This window comes from Muntiacus reevesi, chromosome 1 (genome assembly GCF_963930625.1).
Source record: "Muntiacus reevesi chromosome 1, mMunRee1.1, whole genome shotgun sequence".
In the NCBI taxonomy this organism is placed as follows: Eukaryota; Metazoa; Chordata; class Mammalia; order Artiodactyla; family Cervidae; genus Muntiacus; species Muntiacus reevesi.
The window spans coordinates 83,976,251-83,996,721 of NC_089249.1; the positions used below are offsets into that span (position 1 = coordinate 83,976,251).

Genomic DNA, 20,471 nt, shown 5'->3' on the forward strand with positions numbered 1-20,471 from the left:
AGTGTGAAGGACCACCAAGTGTGAGAGGAGATATTCCAGGGAGGATTAATCACCAGTTGGAAAGGGAACTGTCGTACATTAGAACAGCCTCAACATTAGGCTGTTTGTGAAAGTGGTGAGAGATGAGACTTGAGAAGGCAGGGTGCGGCTCCTAATAAACCTTGTACATCACACTGAGAACTCAACTTTAATCTGTAGGCTTTCATATGCACTTGAGTGTGCTCTCTTTGGATGAAGGAGAAGAGACAGGTAGACTGGCTGCAACCGACCAAGCATGAACTGCTGAGAATGTGAATTTAAAGGACAATGGAAATAGTGAAGACAGTTTTGTGAGTATTTTTGTGGAAGTGAAGTGAAGTGAAGTCGCTCAGTCGTGTCCGACTCTTTGCGACCCCATGGACTGTAGCCTACCAGGATCCTCAGTCCATGGGATTTTCCAGGCAAGAATACTGGAGTGGGTTGTCATTTCGTTCTCCAGGAGATCTTCCCGACCCAGGGATCGAACCTGGGTCTCCCGCATTGTCGGCAGCGCTTTACCGTCTGAGCTACCAGGGAAGTCCTTTTTTGTGGAAAGGGATGCTAAAAAATAAAAAGAAAACCTTCCTCTCCCTATGCCTTTTTCTAATTTAGAGATGTGTTAGAATATTAAACCTGGTCCCCTTTCTTCAGGTTGCGGTGGGTCATCCTGCTCAGTCCTTGACTCGGTACCACGATCTCCTGCCGTTTCCAAAACGCTCTCTTCAAACCCTTTTTTGTGCCTGGGTTTTGGGCTGCCGAATGGAGAGAGGAAGCAAAGGTAACTGAGTTGCCAAAGGTCTCTGGATAGAATCAGATCGTCGTCACGAGCGGTTAAATGTGACAGTTGCTAAGATCGGAGCAGTTGCGGAGTTGGTGCTCGGAGGGGCGGGCCCGAGGCAGGGCTTGAGGACGGGACCGCAGCATGGAGCTGCGGAGCCAGGGGAGGAGTTTTAGCCAGAGCCGGTGGCGTCCCTTTTAGGATTGAGCAAGTCAGAGCTGGGAGCGGGTTCGGCTAGGGAGAGCGAGGTTTGAGACCAAGCCCACTTCTCGGGCGGAGACTGCAGGACTTCTGCCTCCGCAGCGGCCGAGCAGGGATGGGTGAGGGGCGGAGTTTTAAGCCCAGCCCTCGGGTTCTAGTCTCTGATTGAACGCGGTAGGTCTTGGGGCGGGTCTGGGGCGGATCCCGTTCTGCATTTGACAGCTCTCTAACACAGCTGCAGCCGAGTCCTGTGTGTTCAGGAACCTGTGGCCCGGCTCTCCGCGCGTCCCCGTTCCCCCCGTGGCCCCGGCCCCGGCCATGAAGCGCATCTTCTCCTGCTCCAGCTCACAGGTGGCGGTATGTGCTAAAATGTCTGGGAGGCTGGGCATGGGGCTGGGGTCCAAGCCCTGTGGTGACAGAGTCCTGAGTCCCAACTCCATGCATCATGGCCTTTTATCTCTATCCGTCTTTCTAGCTCTTCCACTCCGTAGTGCAGCCCTCCAGCCCTGCCTTCCTCAAGACCCTGTACCTTAGCCTTGACTTGCCTTCCTAACCTCTGCCCTCCCCAAGGTTCTTTCCCTTGACCCTTTCTTGTCCTAGAATCTACACCCCAGCTTCTGATACGTTCCCTGGAGCCCCTGGTTCTCTCGTAAAGGCGCTGTTTTCTACTTCTATCCTGTTTCCCAGTACTGAACTACCATCAGGCGTCTGTCCTATCCCCAGCCTGGGCTCAGCCCCACTCTCCTTTCTATCTCCCACGTACTGCCCCACACTCCATTTCCCAGCCCTGCCCTATCCTCACGACCCTGCTCTCCTCTATGGTCCTATCCTTGCTCTCAGTCCCACAAGTACCTGCAGCCCCGTGCCTTCCCTAGCCCTCCTTCATAGTGTTCTCTGTCCTTGTCCCCATCTCACCCCATACCACTTCCACTCCCACTCTCATCGCCACCACTGGCTCTCAGACAACAGCACTCAAAACCTCTTTCCAGTTGGGATCCCCACAGCAGCAGCCTTCTCCTGTTCTCCTCTTCAACCTCTGCCCGTCTCTGCCTAGTGGTGGTTCAACTCCCCGATCTCTTCCTACCTGCTCTCTGTGGGTTAATCTTGCAGTCCAGTCTGGCCACACTGACAGGCACTGCCAGAGGAGGCACAGTTGCCTGGCTGCTCCCCAAGGAATGGGTAAATTGCCTGCAGATTCCACTCTGGCCAGTTCACTGCCGTGCCTGGTCATCAGACGGGTTCTTGGGTCAGTCAAGGCCTTTTGCCTGCTTCTCCCCAGAACCTTCCTTCATACTAAACCCTCACCCAGTTGTTTAGGGCTCTTACTCTTCTTCCTTTGAGTCAGCTGGGGAATGGTGATGGTGAGAGAAGAAGAGAATAAAGTGGATTCACTCTGAGAGTTCCTAGAAGTCAATCCGCTCCCAAGGTTCTCCCAGAACAGGACACAGGGAGAAAGTCTACAGAAGGGAGTGGCCAAGGGAGGGTACAGGTGCTTCTTTTCTGAAGATCTCTTACAGACAAACCTCCTATCAGGGGATGAAATTTTCTGTGGACACTGAGATGGTGGCTCATTTAGAAGTAATGTGGCCAGCTACCTGTAGTAACATTACTTAGCCTAACTTGACTTAGTGCTGTCACTCATTGAGCAAACATGAGAAATGCTCAGCTTCTTCTGCATGAGCAGGTCACAGAAATCTGAAAGCAAGCTATGAGGCAAGAGTAGGTACTCTGTTGAAGCCTGTCCTCATCCCACTTATGTTTGCTTCCCCATTAGTTTCCATGCATTAATCAACCAATCAAAAGACATTATTGAATGACTATTAAAGGTACCAGAAACTGAGGTAACCCAGAGTGTCTTAACTCATGATGATTTTCTCATTCACATGGACTCTTCTTTAGTTACTGAAAGTCCTTCACATTGCCCTTCCCTTTCAGGTTTGTGGAGTCTGCCTGCTCCTTAGGAATGGGGAAACTGTTTCATTCTTCCTGATTCTCCAGTTGTTGGTCCATGCCTCCTTTTCAGGGAGCTGGGGTGAACAATGGGGTGAATATTGAAATTGGAAAGCATCCCTCTGTCCTTCTTCGTCCCAGCTCTACAGAGGTTTGGCCATAAAGAATTTCTACCCATTCTAAACTCTTCATAGTACAACAAGATTATAGGTAGCAAATTAGGTGGATTTAGAACTGCTTAGCTGGAAAGAAAACTGTTTCCTCAGTCAGGGTAGGGATCCAATGATTGAAAATAGACTAGTTTAAGCTGTAAATTGTCTCCTCATGAAACTTCCCCACACTTCTCATGATAAATTCCTCCACTCCCTGGGTGGCTAACCACTCTGAACCAGTTTGTCAGAGAAGTAGTGTCACAGCCTTCCTGACCACTCCCAAAGCCTAGCTTCCTAGTCATGGCAGAAGATTGCCCCTTTCCATCCTCTCTCCAACTCCTGGGTTCACTGTACTCTCAGACTGAGATGAGAACTGAAGGATCAGTGATCATTTAAAAATTAATCTAAGTCATCCAGAATACATATAGGAAGTTCAAGAAACAAACAAAAACTTAACTCCTATGATCTCATTTTGTTTTAGTCCCAAGGAGTGTCTTCTATGTTAGCTTACTCTGCTTATGTAGAAGTAAACCAGAAAATAGCTTTGAACAGTAGGCACTGAATCAGGTTAGAGAAATGTCAATTGCATTTTGTTATTTTTTAAAAAACTATTTATTTACTTATTTGGCTTAATCGAGTCTTCATTGCAGCACATGGAATCTTTCATCTTTGTTGCAGTATGCAGGTTCTTTAGCTCAGGCATGTGAACTCTTCATTGTCATGTGGGATCTAGTTCCCTGACCAGGGATCAAACCTGGGCCATTGCATTGGGAGCACAGAGTCTCAGCCACTGGACCAATAGGGAATTCCCTCAACTGTGTTTTAAAAATTGAGAGTCAACTCCTGGTTTCTACAGGGCAGCAAAACCATTTCCATTTACCCATCCTATACAATGGTAGCCATTCTCTCTACTGTTGGCATATTTCGTCTTCATAGGACGCTCATGGGCACACAGCCAGAGATAAGAAGAGGCTGCAATTATTTCTACAAAGGCACCTCTAGTCTTGGCTACAGAAATACAAAGCTTATCCTTGTTTTTGAGTTTGCTAATTAATTTGGTGATTGCTCCCTTGAGGCTGTGATGGTTATTCAGTGCCTCTTTCCCAAGGTGCTGGGATGAAAAATAGATTAGATCTTGGAATTCAGATTCAGAAGCATCCTTCTGTGTTTTGTTGGTTTTTTTTTTTTTTTTGGCCACACCATGCAGCCATATGGGATCTTGCTTTCCCAACCAGGGACTGAACCTATGCCCCCTGCTGGAAATGCTGAGTCTTAACCACTGGACAGCCAGGGAGGTCCCCCTCTGTTCTTCTTCACTCTACCTCTGCAGAGGTTTGGCCATGAAGAATTTCTACCTATTTTAAATTCTTCTTGGTATAACAAGATTATAGAAAGTAACTGAGGCAGATTTTAAAACTATCTAGCTGGAAAGAGAATTATCTACATTGCTAAGAAATACCATTACCATCTATACAACTTGACTATTGGCCAGTAGGAGCAAGAACCCTTCCTCCCACTCCCCTGGATGGAGAATTCTGAACCCAGGAATATCTAGAATGTGCCCAGCAAGTTTGAGAAGGGTAGTGATTAGAACTAATGTTTATTGTGTACCTCCTATGTGACAGAGCTAGGTGCTTTATATAGTGTTATTTTATTAGGAAACTATGGTTCAGAGAAGTTGTTACATGCCTCAGTTCACAAGGATAAAAAGTGTTAGAATCATAATTTTAAACAGAGAACTTCAGATTGAGGTCAGCTAATGGTGGTGTCCTGTGGTGGAGGTGTAGTTCTAGCTCTCTGCCTTTTCTGAGGGTGACGTAGCCCTCAGGGGACATTGGATAATGCGTTATTACATCTCAGTCTGTTGAGCAGTCATTTTGCTTATTTTGTCCTTTGAGAATTAACCTGTTTGGAGACTCTTCCTCTTGCAGGGATTAGTGTCTGAACGTGGGTGGCTTTACCCTGGAGGCGGTCTTAGACTGTTTATTTGAAAATAAATAAACCTTCCATAGCTCAGTATTAATATGACCTGGTGGTGAGAACTAAGATAGGGCATCTGGTGGCCTGGGTTCTAATCTCAACTTTACCACTATTCTGTGGTGTGCCCCTGGACAGTTATCTAACCTCAGTGCACTTCAGTTTCTTTTCTGTCAACTAGATAAAATAATATCAGCCCTAACTACTTTCCAGGAACGTTGAAAGGTTAATTGAAATAACATTTAAAAGGGCTACGAGGAATTACCTCAGGAGTGTTACCTCAGGAGCCATTTACCTTAGATAATTTTATGGTGTAGGCATTTAAAATCTTTCCTGCTCTTGATTAATAATTTGCCCTGGCTATGTAAACAGTATTTGAAAATGAGCTGGCTTCCAGAGACTCTATTTTTTCCCCACCTCTTCCTATAGCTTCTTTCTTGTTTCGATTACACCTCATAAAATGCAATGTGCCACCACCAATCCCCCACCACTTCCTGTTTTTTTTTTTTTTATAAGGATGCCATACACTTATAATGCTTTTTACAGTTTACAAACAGATTTTATATACATTAGCTCATTTCATACAACATGATGAAGTAGTAATTAGTTTCTGCATTTTATAGATGAGGAAACAGGTTAGAGGTGTTCAATGGCTTACTCTAGGTCACATAGCTGAGGAAGTGGTCGAACCAGGCCCTGAACTTAGGCCTGCTGACAAGTATTCGCCTAGGGCTCTTTTCACCATTCCACAGATTTCTGTATCCTTCCATCCTTTCCTTTCTCTTCTCTGGAGCAAACAAGGCTTTTCTAGGCTTTCGGCTCTGGGTGCTTTTACACAGCTCTTTCATGCCCTGTGATACTTCAATTATTGTAATTACCCTACCACCTGAAAAAGTCAAGCTGGCATAGTAGAACAATGTATGCCCAGGTGTGGATCTTGTCTGGAACAGCTGCTCTCTGCCAGGAAAATGAGGAGGGAGGGCAGGGTGGAGGAGGGCAACTGTCTCTTCTGCCTCCTCCAGCCTAGCTGGAGACCTATCTTGGCCTTTTTTGTTGGTGTTGCCAGGGAAGGGGAAGAGGGACTAGCCAAAGGGCTGGGTATGAGAAGAGAAAATGGAAACTCTGTGCTTCTCCTCCAAATTTTGCACCCCAAAGCCAATGGGTAGAGACGGTATGGCTAGGTACTTAGACTCCTAACTGTGACCCAAAGCTAGGTACCTTGATTTCTCAAATATCTGAGAACAAAAAACAGAGCAGCAGAGGGGCTTGAGAGGCAAGGTGAACCCAAGTCTGGGATGGTCAGTTTGGTTCAGTTTGCTCTAGCAAGACCTAACAACCAAAAGGGAAGGAGTCAAGGTTAGGACTGCTGGGAGGTTGTGCGCCTACAAATAATCACAGTGCTGATTTAAAAAAAAGACATTTGAAACACTAGCATTCAGGACTCAAACAATGATTTTTAATTCAGTAGTCCAAGCCTCTTTTGGTGCAGAGCAGGCAATAATTGGCAGTAGTCCCAAGTGGCATGTACATTGGTGAATACTGAACTGGCCCAACTGTGAAGCATTCAGTGACCTAGGGTGAGTGACTTGTAGAACACTGAAAGGACCTCAGGGATGTCCCTTTTCCCTTGCTTGGCCTCCTAACCATCTTTTTTCTTCCTCAGCTCTACCCCCACCTCTTATATTCTCATAATGTGTTGCTTTGGTCCAGGTGGAGAGATGGAACCGCCGTGATCAGAAACTGCTGGAGGCGGTGCAGCGGGGGGACGTGGGACGCGTGGCTGCCCTGGCCTCCAGGAAATCTGCCCGACCCACTAAGCTAGACTCAAACGGCCAGTCCCCGTAAGTCCTCTTGATCCCCACCTTGGTATGTGTGTCATGTTCAGTTGCTAAGTCGTGTCTGACCCTTTGCGACCCTATGGACGGTAGCCCTCCAGGCTCTTCTGTCCATGGGATTTCCCAGGGAATACTGGAGTGGGTTGCCATTTCTTTTTCCCCCTTGGTATGCGGTTCTCTTTAAAAACCTCAAGCCTGGATATGATGTAAGACTAGGAAACATCTATAACTTCAGAGCCCTTTTTTGTCTTAATTAGCAAGTATATCAATAAATCACTACTTCTCAAGTGCTGCACACAGTGGGAGAAGAAGAGATTGTCCTTGAGGTCCTTACACCACATGACCCACATCAGCAAAACCGACCAAGAAAGGAATAAAGCCATGAAACAAATGGAAAACTGAAACATACACTAAGTAGGGTATTTCTTCATTGCACAAGTCAGAGGGTATGTGCTTGAGAAACTAGGAGTACAGTGGTGGCCATGAGCATCATGTGGCTGGAAGAGGTGATTAGTACAAGAGGGATGTTATTCCTTGTCTCTGCCCAAGTCCACCTGCAAATGTCCAGCCCTCTGCTCTGGCCCACTCTTTCTGTGACATTTCCAGTCTGCTAAGGGTATTGGGCTCAGAGTGACAGGTAATTATGTGTACCCTGGACACCCTGAGATACTCAGATTGCTTAAGACCCATAGCTCTTCTTTCTACTTTGCTTCTAGCCTCCTCTGACGTTATAACAGTAGACCATTTACATAGGCTTCTCTTTCTCAGAAAGTCAGGCTAAGGGAACTTCCCTTTCTGCCTTTGGAATTGGCTTTGGGGTGATGGAGCATAGCAAGCAGGGCTTAGAAGATTCTCCCAGGTGGGGAAGATCCCCTGGAGAAACGAATGGCAGCCCACTCCAGTATTCATGCCTGGAGTATCCCATGGACAGAGGAGCTGACAGGCTATAGTATATGGGGTCACAGAGAATTGAACATGACTGACTGAGTAAAACTATTCCTCATCTTTATGAGGCCCCTTTATCTTTCTGCCTCCTGGCCTTGCCTCTGGCAGGTTTCATCTGGCCGCCTCTAAAGGCCTGACAGAATGTCTGACTATACTACTTGCCAATGGGGCTGACATCAACAGCAAGAATGAGGACGGTGAGTTAGACTGAGCACTGGATCATGCTACTTGCTTTTCCCTTTATAGCAGCAGTGAGGGGGCGGGGTGGGGCAGTGCTGGGCACTGCTGGGTGTTCAAACTGTGGTCCCCCCTGCTTCTCTTCTTGTAAGTCCCAAGCCAGCCTGCTTCCAGAGGTTCCCCTCCTTGCAAGTGAGGGCCTACCTCACTCTCACTCCCACCTCCACTGTGGGTACCAGGCACTTGGGGAACAGGAATTTCTGGCCCCATGTGGCTGAGAGTTTCTCTCTCTAATCTCCCTCTGATTATCTGTGCGTCTCTCGCCTTCCCTCCCGGTGAGTCATCAGCATCCGTGGGGCCACCTACCCCCATTCCCTGCTTCTTTCTGTTTCTAGGAAGCACCGCCCTGCACTTGGCCACCATTTCTTGCCAGCCACAATGTGTCAAGGTCCTGCTGCAGGTAAGAGAGATCCCTGATACTACTCCTGTGAAAGGAAGAACTGGACCCAGAGACTCCTGACTGTCTTGTACTCACTAGCAACATTTGGTCAAATGTACCCCTCACATCCCCTGGTAATCTCTCATTCATTAATTCATCAGTATTTATTTAATATTTGCTATGTGCAGGCACCCAGCTTAATGTTGCCCTCCAGGGCACATCAAAAAGCAGCACTGTCAGGGACTGACACCCAGTCAGTCAATATGCGTGTATCGAGTTTCACCATTGGCAGAGCCACTGCAGAGACTGACTGCTGTGATGATGGGCAGGTGGAAGGATGGCAGAGGTGTTCATGTTAAACCCAAAGTCTGCTGTCTGTTCTTGAGGAGTTTGTAGTCTAGGAGTACAAAGAGAAATATACATGTGAAATGACATGTGGACAGTTCAGAAATAAGCTTCTCAAAGTTCAAAAGGCCCAGTTCAACCATGCCATTGTGCCAACAGATATTCTGCTTTGTTCTCCCTAGTTCTTTCCAAGATTCTCATTTATGATCCTAAAGTACCAGACATGGACTCAGGTGTTATTTCCTTAATGTGTTTATTTACCTATAATCTGATTTTTCTTAGGCCCTAAGTTTATGAACCAGGGCTGAAATTCAAGACTGCCTATCGTCTGCAAGGAATAAACTGGACTTGCCTAGTAGTTGGCCATAGCCATGATCCCTCTGCCCCTCCCTATAGTACGATGAAAGCTGGTTCTATAACAGATACAGCAGGGTGGGAGATGACAGTGTTAACACCATGCTCCACGCTGCTTCCCTTTGTGACTGTTTGCAGCATGGTGCCAATGAAGACGCTGTAGATGCAGAAAATCGTAGTCCATTGCACTGGGCAGGTGTGTGCCAGGGGACTAGAGGGAAACGGGGCTGCTGGGACCAGAGGTGGGGAGGGAGGGGAGGATAATGTTTGCGGGGGAAGGGCAGGCCAGAGTTGACTGCTGAAAGGTTTGGAGAGGATATTGCATTGTGGTCTGAGAGGTGCCCTTCCTGCTTCTGCTGAACCCAATCATCCTGTAACCCTCCATAGCCTCCTCTGGCTGTGCCTCAAGTGTGCTCCTCTTGTGTGATCATGAAGCCTTCCTGGACGTCCTGGATAATGTGAGTGTTGGCAGGACCCTATACGGGGAGGCTGCTGCTTTCTTTGAAGTTAATTAGCCAAGTTCCATGACCAGGGGTTGTGTGGTACCACCTCTTCTTCCTTCTCCCTCTGCCCCTCCTCCTTTTCCATACAGAAAGGTTAAGGCTTATCTTCTGGAGAGTTTTCAACCCTCTGAGAAGGAGTATTTAGCTCCAGAATTGGCGTTCTTTTCCTGGAGAGGTGTGGGAATAAGGGAGTTGGTAGGACTGTGCCAAAGCCCTGGTTCCCCTGTCTCCTCATGAACCCTGTTCCCACAATCTGTGCAGGATGGACGTACACCCCTAATGATTGCCTCGCTGGGAGGTCACGCAGCTATCTGCTCACAGCTACTGCAGAGAGGTGCCCGGGTTAATGTCACCGACAAGAATGACAAGTGAGCCGTCTGTCATCCCATCCCAAATCCCAACCCTGACAATCTAAAAAGGAGCCACTGGGCAAAGTGTGTGTGTGTGTTTGTGTGTGTGTGTGTGTTTGAGATGGGGAAATTGGTCTCTCTTTTCTTGGGAACCGCCTTTCTTCCCAGTGGTGGTTCAGAAGCGCCCTGCCTGTGCTTCATTGTTTTCCTCTTGGTGAGTTAAGAATGTTTTCTTTATTCTTTATACTTTCCTATTCTGCTGCTGCCAGCACCATCCTTCCAGCATAGATGACTCTGGAAGTAGAATTAATACTCTTGGAACCACTATTTTAATTGACTGGTTTTCAAACTATGTTCTAAGATATAGAATCTGTTTACCCAGTAAAGAATTTATATAGAAACTCAACATATAAAGCAGAGGAAAATGGAGCCCCTCATGTGGGCTCCCCGCTTTCTGATGTCACAGCTCCTGGAATGACATCTGAACAGTTCTGTTCTGGCCTAATGCTTTGTCACTTACTGGTGACAGTCTGTGGTTCTCTTGACCACACTTAGTGAGAGCTGACCTTGCAAGTGGATTTTTTGTTGTTGTTTTTGTTTTTGGAAACCAGGACTCCAGGATTTCATGAGAAAAGCCTATGCTCAGATTTGTCTCACCCCACAGATCGGCTCTGATCCTGGCCTGTGAAAAAGGCAGTGCTGAGGTGGCTGAACTGCTCCTGAGCCATGGAGCAGATGCGGGGGCAGTGGACAGCACAGGGCATGATGCTTTGCATTATGCCCTACGCACACAAGACAGGACCCTGTGGAGGCTGCTGCGGCAGGCCCTGAACCGGCAGGGCCGAGGGGGTAAAGCCAATCTGCTTTTGTGACTCCAAGATGCTCCCTGATAGCCTGAGAATCAAAGAAGCTTCTTAGAATCCCATTTGTTTCCATGGAAACAATCCATGTGATAAATAACTGTCACTTTAGTGGAGAATTTACTTATTTATTGCTTCTGCTATGAGATGCCTCCCACTTCCCAAAAGCAAGGTCACAAAATTCTTTAATGCAACCTTGTCTCTCCCTGAAGGCAACTCGGGCTAGCACTATTGCTAGCATTTATGAGTTGTAATTGTATGTCTATTTGTGTGATTCAATGGTCAATCTTTCTCTTGCCCCTACTATACTGTAACGCCCTCAGATAACCTCCTCTGTCTCGCTCACCATTGGCTCCTGGTTTCTAACTGTAACAGTACTTATTGGCACAGTGTCCAATACATAAGTGAGTGAAAGAAATAAATGAGCTGACATCTCTCTGGGACAGGGAACCTACATTGCTGGCTACTTAGGGATCCATCAAATAGGGGTGGCTTCTGGCACCAGCAAGACACGTGTAGTTAAGGATGAACACTGAGGGGCCACTCCTTTCAGAGAAAGTCTGAAGCCAGAGTGTGGGCTAAAAGCATGTGGGCCCTGTCTCCTCTTTCATTTCTCCCATATCTTTTCATGTAGGTCAGGGGCCAGTTCAACACCTGGATCCTGCATCCCAGGTAAGACCCTAAGCACCTACTCCTTTTGCTTCTGACCCACCCCAGTCTTTCCCGCTGGGATGTCTCCCAGGCAGGGATGGTTGGGGCATCCAGACAGTCTAAGAGAAGAAAGGCTAGCTGCCTGGGTTGACGTCACTGTTCCTTTTTCTACATAGGCCTCTCCCTCTGAGCCTCAGGTGGGTGCACCCCCTAAGAGCCCGTGGAGGGCAGAGCCTGAGGAGGAGCAGGAGGAAGAAGAGGACGAGGATCCTTGTTCAGAGGAGTGGAAGTATGAAGAGGAGAAGAGAAAAGTTTCTCAGTTGGAGCAGGAGCTGCTGCGAAAGACGGAAGAGTGCAAGGCTCAAGCTACAGCTTACCTGGGCCTGGAGAAACAGATTCAAGAACAGGTGCGGGAGCTGGGGCTCCTCCTGTCCCAAGAGCCCAGAGCTCCAGGGGACCAGGGCTCTAGTCTCCGGCCTGGAGGAGATGGCATGGAACAGGGTTGTGCCCTCAACCTGCTGGCTAAGCACATACAAGAGCTGAAGAAGCATCAGCAGGCCACAGCTGCAGCAGCAGCCAACCCAGTATTAGCTTCCAAGAAGGCTGAGGATTCAGTCCCAGGGGAGATCCAGTATGAAGCCCAGGGAAAGTCCCAACCAGAAGACCAGGAGCCACCCCAGAGCCCAAAGTCTGAGACTGTAGGGAAAACCACAGGACAGCAACTGACCAACAGTGATGGCCAGGCCCTTTGCCCTGATCATACTGACCAGCTGTTTGCTGGCCGGAAGGAGAGGCCCCAGGCTCCAGGGGCTGAACCCACAAGCACAGTGGCTGAGCCAGTGGGCACAGCAGCCATGAATCAGCTCCTGCTACAGCTGAGGGAGGAGCTGGCTGCGGTGTGGCGAGAAAAGGATGCAGCCCGGGGGGCTTTATCAAGACCCATCTTGGAGGGAGCTCTGGGGACACCCCGGGCTGAGGCTGCAGCAGCTGCCTGGGAGAAGATGGAGGCCAGGTTGGAGCAGGTGCTGGTGAGACTGGATCGAGCAAAAGCAGGATTGCAGATGAAACCCGAGGCCCCTGCCCAGGAGCCCAGAGAGGGAGCGCTCAAGTCAGTCCCAGGGACCATCACCCAAGAAGATGAAGAAAAGGAGAAAAGGGTCCCCGGGGCCCGGGGAGAGCCTCTAGGGGCTCCTGGAGGGGACCAGATGCCAGGAGGAGGCCAGGCCAGGGGACAGCTGGAGAAGGAGGTGTCCGCCCTGAGACTGAGCAACAGTAACTTGCTGGAGGAGCTGGGGGAGCTGGGCCGGGAGCGGCAGCGGTTGCAGGGGGAGCTGCAGTCCCTGAGCCAGCGGCTACAGCGGGAGTTTGTGCCCAGGCCGGAGGCGCAGGTCCAGCTACAGCAGTTGCGGAGGAGTGTGGGGCTGCTGACAGATGAACTGGCCCTGGAGAAGGAGGCCACCGAGAAGCTGCGGAAGCGCCTGGCCTCCCAGAACAGAGGCCTCCAGGGGCTGTGGGACTGCCTGCCCCCAGACCTGGTAGGCCAGGGGAGTGCACGGAGCACAGTCACCGCGCCCCTGGAAGAGCTGCAGGCCTGCATCAGTGCCTTGGTGGCCAGGCACCGCGAGGCCCAGCAGCGGCTGGCTCGGCTGGAGGAGGAAAACCAGCAGCTGCGGGGCTCCCCTTCCCGCCCTGGCGAGCCTCGCTGTGGGGAGGCCTCGGCTTCCCCTCAGGTGGCGGCTCTGGAGCAAGACCTGGGGAAGCTGGAGGAAGAGCTGCGGGCGGTTCAGGCCACGATGAGCGGGAAGAGCCAGGAGATAGGGAAGCTGAAGCAGCTGCTCTACCAAGCCACCGAGGAAGTGGAGGAGCTGAGGGCCCGGGAGGCGGCCAGCCTGCGGCAGCACGAGAAAACTCGGGGCTCCCTGGTGGCCCAGGCCCAGGCTTGGGGCCAGGAGCTAAAGGCCCTGCTGGAAAAGTATAATACGGCCTGCCGGGAGATGGGTCGGCTGCGGGAGGCGGCGGCCGAGGAGCGGCGCCGGAGCGGGGACTTGGCCGCGCGCGCGGCGGAGCACGAGCGCCAGGCCAGCGAGATGCGCGGACGCTCCGAACAGTTCGAGAAGACGGCGGAGCTGCTCAAAGAGAAGGTGGAGCATCTCATCGGCGCTTGCCGGGACAAGGAGGCCAAGGTGAGCAGGCCAGCCAGCCAGCCGAAGGGAGAATCAGGGAAGGTTTCTGCGTGCTTAGGGTCTGCGGCCCTGAAACTGGGGCTTCCCCGGTGGCTCAGCGGTAACTAATCAGCCTGCAATTCAGGAGCCGCAGGAGACACGGGCTCGATCCCTGAGTCAGGAAGGTCACCTTGAGGTAGGCATGGCAACCCATTCCAGTAGTTTTGCCTGGAGAATTCCATAGACAGAGGAGCCTGGCGAGCTACAGTCCATGGGTGGCAGAGTCGGACTCGACTGAAGCGACTTGGCAGGCACGTACGACCTGAAACCATCTTTGGCCAGTCAGATTAATAGCCCAAGCAGAATACCAGTCAGTTGCAAGGACCACACAATGTTCTCCTGGGTCTGAGGAGGTTTGGGGTTGAAAATTGGAAGTAAGGTATAAATTCAAGAGAGAAGGGAGCTTGGATATTAAAATTTGGGGCTCAGGGTTCGGAAGCTCCCCTCTCACTTCAATCAGAGTAGGTTCTACAAAAGAGTTTCATTGGCAAAGAGGGTGCCATGCAGAGAAAAAAATTTGAAAACCAATGTGTTAGATACTCGAGTTTACTAATGATTGCTCCAAAAGTGAATATAAGTCTATATATTTTTAAAAGACATGTTTTTATGAATTCTAAAAAAATCAATTTACAAATGAATTTAGTAATTCTAGAACTACTTGTGCAATGAGTTCAGACTTATTAGAATTTGTGTACATGATCAAATTTAGAAGGATTAGAAACTATAGGGAGTTACATGTGACAGAATATAAAGTACATAAACGTAGAAGGAATGTTATATAGAATAGGAATCAGTGTTGGGTGGGGTTAATTAAAGAAGTTATTTTATGTTGGTGTTGAAGATGATTAGACAAATGAGCAAAAGAAAATAGTGTAGTGGCTCTTAATTGAGACTGTCTGCATTTGAATTTCAATTTCAAAACTAACTGATTGAGGGGCTTCCCGGGCAGACCAGTGGTTAAGAACTGGAGCTTCCACTGCAAGGGGCACAGGTTCAACCCCTAGTCTAGGAAGTAGGATCCTACATGCCATGAGTGGCCAAACAGAAAACAAACAAAAAACCTGAACTGATTGACCTCGTGTGAGTTATCTAAGCCTCAGTTTTCTCATATATAAAATGAGGATAATAACAGTTGTTATGAGGATTCATTAAATATTACATTGAAAATACTCAGAAAATTTTTGGCAAATGGCTAATACCCAGTAAAGGTTAGCTACTCCTGCCATTCCTGTCACCATTCCTATTACAGCTGGTTATGATTAACTGCATTTGTGTCTCAACCTCACGAACCACAAAAACTCATCTCCATTTCCTTCAGTGGTCAGCAGCCAGAAGTCGGTCAGGATTCAGTAAGGAGCTAAGAGTGTGGGCCATGAATTCAGAGATATCTTGATTCAAAATCAAATCTTGATTTCATCACTTATTAGCTGTGTGATTTTGACAAATTACTTAACTCCAGCTCCTTATCTACAAAACGTGAATGATAATACTTCCCTCAGAGAAGTATTGTTTTTCTTAGAACAGAAGAGTTGTTTTGAGGATTAAATGAGACAATGTGTGTAAAAGCACATGGCAGATATTAAATACCCAATAAATGGCAACTGACCTTGACTTTGAGTGGTCCTGGAGTGGGAAATGACCAGGGCCGCATTGATTCCGTTTTCTTTTGGCCTCAGATCAAGGAATTGTTGAAGAAGCTGGAGCAGCTTTCAGAGGAGGTTCTAGCTGTTCGGGGAGATAATGCTCGCCTTGCCCTACAGCTGCAGGTATGTTTGGTCCTCGGGAGATGGGCACCGCTAGAGAGGAGGGTGCAGAGTGGCAGTGATTTATCTGGGAGAGATTTTGGGGATCCAGAGGCCAGGCGGTGGTCTAGGCTGAGGTGCTCAGGGGCCAAGGGAGCCCACCTGCCACAGCCGATCACTTCCCTTTGTTTTCCTCATGCTTGGGGGAGGAGGGTGAGTCACATGACCTCCCACTGATGCTCACTCCCAGGATTCCCAGAAGACCCATGAAGAGATCATCTCTACTTATAGGAAGCATCTGCTGAATGCTGCTCAGGTGAGCCTGGGGGGAGGTAGAGGCAGCGAGCTGGGCAGGGGGCATTGCATTTGGCGCCTCTTCTCTTAACTGCAAAGACGTCATCTCTCAGAAAGCTGGACTTTAAATGTTCCAGTATCAGGTTTCTGGACCTCATGAGGCAGATCAAGAGTATGAATGTGAAGGGAAGAGGTGTTTGCCCCTCCTTTCCAATTCACTGAAAGGCTTTTTCCTGTCCCTATGCCCTTTCTTGGGGCGTTTCCCAGGTGGTGCTAGTAGTAAAGAACCTGCCTGCCAGTGCAGGAGGTGTAAGAGACAAGGGCTTGACCCCTGGGTTGGGAAGATCCCCTGGAGGAGGACATGGCAACCCACTCCAGTATTCTTGCCTGGAGAATTCCATGGACAGAGGAGCCTGGTAGGCTACAGTCCATGGGGTCGCAAGAGTCAGACACAACTGAAGCAACTTAGTACACAGACATGCCCTTTCTCAGTTTCCTCCCGAGCCAGCTTATCCCTCACCAAGGAAGAACAGGTGAGTGGCTTGCTCCTTTATTAGGAACTAATACTAACTACAAAGAATTGAACACTTATTTTTGTACCTGGTGCTTTGCTCCGTATTCACAATTGTAATCCTCACAGCAGTCCTGAAAAGTCGATGTCATTATCTTCCTTGTAAAGATTAGGCAACAGCTATGGAGAAGTACTATTAAGTGAGGGCACATAGTAAGTTGCATTGTACTGCAGAAACTCTCCCTCTCATGTTCTGTTCATCTCCTTTTGTTTCTTTCCTGTCACCTACAGGGCTACATGGAACAGGACGTGTATAATATCCTCCTGCGAATCCTCAGCATACAGGAGTGAGGCAACCCATGCCCTGAAGAATATGGGATCTCTCTGTTGTGAGTTATGGACTCAGGATGATGAGGGAAGGAGCTTGGGAGAAAGGGGGTTAAGGATGGAAACTGGAGTCTCCTTTTGCCCCAGGTAATAACTGACACTAGGGAGAAAGAGTGGGACATATCTTGTGGGGGCATAGACTGTTTGAGGTGAGGTCACTTGAGTAGACATGATATGGGGAATGCCTGGGTGGAGTCAGGAGTCAGTGAGCAGATAGACTGAAAGGGTCTGACTTACAGGATAAGAGATGGAAAGGAGGAGTTGAGTGACTTTCCTAAGGTCTGGGGCGGAGAGAAACCAGTGAAAGATGAGTGATGGTGGGACAGTGATGCACGGTTTTTCCTAGAGTGGGATTCTACAGAGTCCAGAATTTCCTTCACTCCCCCACCACTCATTCTAAGTGTAGTCATCCTCTCTCTTTCTCCCGATCTCCATGCAGCTGGCTATCTTCTCTAGTCTGGATAGGTGAGGATCATCTTTAGCCTCTTGGCATGGGTGGGAGGAGATTGAGGATATAGAAGTGTGTGCATTTCATCCTTGAATTTCCTCTTTCAGGGAACAGAGCATCCTGGTTGGCAGAGGCTCCATCAGGCTGTGGTGGGTGGTGGGTTGGCCACTGGGGCTGGTGTGGGTGGAGCTTCACCTGACATTGTGGACCCCAGACCTGAGAACCTGAACCCTGGAATCAGCATGGATGAGATCAGAGGAGGTGTGGGTGGAAGCCGGCTCTATGGAGAATAAAGCAGGAGGCAGGATGGTGTTGGGTGTCATTGTTTCTTCTAAAGGGGGCATGGGGAAGGAATCTTTTCATTCTTTTTTGATCACAAATGGCCCTGTAAATTAGCTGCCTTCAAACTTTGATTATGATCCAAAGAAATACATTTTACGTCCTGTGTGTACATACCTGAAATAATATTTACCCTTATTATTTTTATTCTATTCTATATTCCATCAAAACATATTGGTTACATCCACTAATGAGTCAAGACCCAGTTTGAAAAACAGCATTCTCACAGTTGGAAAAACAGCCCTCTGTAAAAATGGATATCGACACTCCTCATTTCTCCTAACATCTGTTTTGACTGAACAGCTCTAATCTTTCTCTCTACCTTGGGACTCCTCAGTCCACTATCTTTTTTATTTTTATTTATTTATTTATTTTTCACTCTTTTTTAAGAAGGAGAGATTAAGAGACCTAGATTTTCTTCAGGATGTGCAGTCTAAAATATTCTATCATATGTTAGACTAGGTGTCTAGATTTGAGGTGCCTGGTTTCATGAAGTCACTGTCCTTTGCCCCAGGTGCAAAGAGGGTTGAAAAGTCTGATTCCTGGAAAAGGGATAAAGGGATACTCAGCTTTGGCTTCTTCCCTCCAGTTCTGTTCTCAGACTGATAAAAATGTATCTCTGGGTCACTTCGCCTGGGTCTCCGCCCCTTCCCGCCCCTCCACCAGTCAGACCGCTAGGTGAGAAGGAGGCGGTCGGTTACTCAAATATTTGGAACGGTGGCCCCCACATTGATCCCTCCCAATTCCTTCTCTCAGCCCGCCCCTGCTGGGTTACGCTGGGTCAGGCGGCAGCGGTTTGGCAGTAAAGAGACTGACTGGGCTGAGAGAAGGGTGGGGAGGGGCTGTCGTGGAAGACAGGGGGGCCACGCAGGGCTGCAGAGCCTGTCTCCGGGGTTTGGCCAGGAAAAAGGCAGCTATGTAGATTAGGTCCTAGAGAAGATGAGGTCAGTTCCAGGGTTTATGCGGATGGGCACAGGACTTCTTTAAGGTTGGGAGAATGAAGAGAGGAGGAATGGATGGGGAAAAAGAAGGGTGCAGTTGTCAAAGAAGCATCAGAAGGTCAAAGTCATTTCTATTAAGGGGAACTGAACTTCTCTTTTCCTTCCTGCCCTTCGAGTTACCACAGAATAGAAAAGGAATATAACATTCCTTATTGTATATGCAGTGCGGGATGGGAAGAATGAAGAGATGGCTGAGAGAAGGGTCCAGAGAAGGGGAGATCATTTTGCTAAGTTCGAGTCAGGAAACAGTTCTGGTAATGGAAGTCATGCCTTTGGCTTCCTCTGGGGTTCCTGAAAGCTGATCCCAGGATGGCTGAGCTGTGGGAATGGTCAATGATGTTAATATTAACACAGAAGTAGAAACTTCTCCAGCCATGGGTTTTCCTAAGCAGTCTCCCTTTATGCAACCCCATAAACTGTTACCCAACAACTCAAGCCCTGACATTTTCCTTGATTTCATAAATAAATCTTTCTTTCTCAAAGTAACTCTAGTCTTGATGTTCCTGTCTTTCCTCCTGGACTGTCTCTTTAGTAGAACTTCAGTAGGGACTTAACTATTCCTGCTTCACTTCTCTCTCCTTGTCCAGATGGGATGTATACATGAGAGGAGGTGAAGCTTGGTGAGCCCTGATGGGGTTTGAACCCCACACCATGTTTTTGAATGCCCTTGATCTGAAACTTGGTCCTGATGTGCAGTTCATTCTTTGTCTGGTCACATAACTTTATTACACTGATGTGAAGAGGATCTACTAAGTGCCGGGCACTGGGGATAGAGAGAGCTTGCAGGCAGGATCAGACCCAGGAGCCCTGGTTCCTAGTTCTATGTTATCCTATAGGGATGCTAGAACTTAAAACTGCAATGAACTTTCTTTTTTCCCCTTGTGAATTTGTTTTTCGTGAGATATAGGGGATGGGTTGGGGAATATCTCCATGAGTTATGCCCCATCAGTGAAATGTCCATTCTAGTCTCCTTGGGATAGCTTTTGGAACTTTCTCTTGGAGCTGCTGATCTTGCTACTGTTACCGAGTTCAAGTTCACTCTGCTTGCTGCATGGCAGGCCAAGGACTCTGAGATACAAGATGTTGAGGTAAGGAATTTTATTTGGAAAACTGGTTGACCCAGAAGATGGCAACATCTCAAAATAACCATATTGTCCTGGGTCTGGATACCAGGTTCTTTTATGGATCAGAGATAGGGGGCGGTAGTAGGCGAGGAAACAAAGTAAAACAAAAGGCCATTAATGTTGCAAATATCTCCTAGAATGACAAGCCTCAGGCAAGGGGATGTGTTAATTTCTTTCTTCCTGCAATCTACATGTGGACAGGGTTATGAATAAAGGCACTTTTGCCTAACAGTGAGGCAGAGAGGCAGAATTCTCTGAAGTAGGGCTTTATATATGATTATAATAACAAAAACAACGGAAAGCAAGTCAAAGAAACAGTTCCAACATGGAGTCAGAATTGACTTCTCCCTGCAACACTACCAGCAACCTCTTCAAGTCCATTGCTGAGCAGCTCCTCCTCGGAAGAGCGTTTCCACTTTTTCTTGGGGATTCAAATTAACTATTATAGGAGATCCCTCCTTTATGAAATTACTAGCAATCAAGGTGAGGTTGACTTTTTTCCTTTATATTTTTACAGCTTTACTGAGGTATAACTGACATACAATAAGCTCCACGTAAAGTGTACAGTTTGATCAATTTTGACATATTTATTATAAAGTCATAAGGGGTTTCCCTGGTAGCTCAGCCAGTAAAGAATTCACCTGCTATGCCGGAGACCCCAGTTCGATTCCTGGGTCAGGAGGATGCCCTGGAGAAGGGATAGGCTATCCACCCCAGTATTCTTGGGCTTCCCTGGTGGCTCAGACAGTAAAGAATCTACCTGCAATTCAGGAGACCTGGGTTTGATCACTGGGCTGGGAAGATCCCCTGGAGGGCATGGCAACCCACTCCAGTATTCTTGCCTGCAGAATCCCCATAGACAGAGGAG

At 48.3% G+C, this 20,471-nt stretch overlaps 1 protein-coding gene across 2 annotated transcripts; it reads left to right on the plus strand.

The window, feature by feature from the left end:
- The first annotated feature begins 1,254 nt into the window (after nt 1–1,254).
- ANKRD35 (ankyrin repeat domain 35) lies at nt 1,255–18,911 on the plus strand. Of its 2 annotated transcripts, XM_065927063.1 has the most exons (14): nt 1,255–1,354; nt 6,787–6,917; nt 7,965–8,053; nt 8,429–8,493; nt 9,310–9,367; nt 9,559–9,629; nt 9,936–10,042; nt 10,689–10,873; nt 11,519–11,556; nt 11,712–13,718; nt 15,434–15,523; nt 15,750–15,815; nt 16,596–16,693; nt 17,247–18,911. In XM_065927063.1, exons 1-13 carry the CDS (start codon nt 1,316–1,318, stop codon nt 16,653–16,655), a joined length of 3,006 nt encoding a protein of 1,001 aa, XP_065783135.1. In that variant the 5' UTR covers nt 1,255–1,315; the 3' UTR covers nt 16,656–16,693; nt 17,247–18,911. The 2 variants fall into 2 exon arrangements, with proteins under 2 accessions (XP_065783135.1, XP_065783136.1); XM_065927064.1 differs by lacking the exon at nt 15,750–15,815.
- Nucleotides 18,912–20,471: the final 1,560 nt, after the last annotated feature.

Coding starts and splice junctions, on each gene's coding strand:
- ANKRD35 (XM_065927063.1), top strand. CDS start 1,316: ATGAAGCGCATCTTCTCCTGCTCCAGCTCACAGGTGGCG. Junction 8,494..9,309: donor GTGTCAAGGTCCTGCTGCAG/GTAAGAGAGATC, acceptor GACTGTTTGCAG/CATGGTGCCAATGAAGACGC. Junction 13,719..15,433: donor GCCGGGACAAGGAGGCCAAG/GTGAGCAGGCCA, acceptor TTTTGGCCTCAG/ATCAAGGAATTGTTGAAGAA.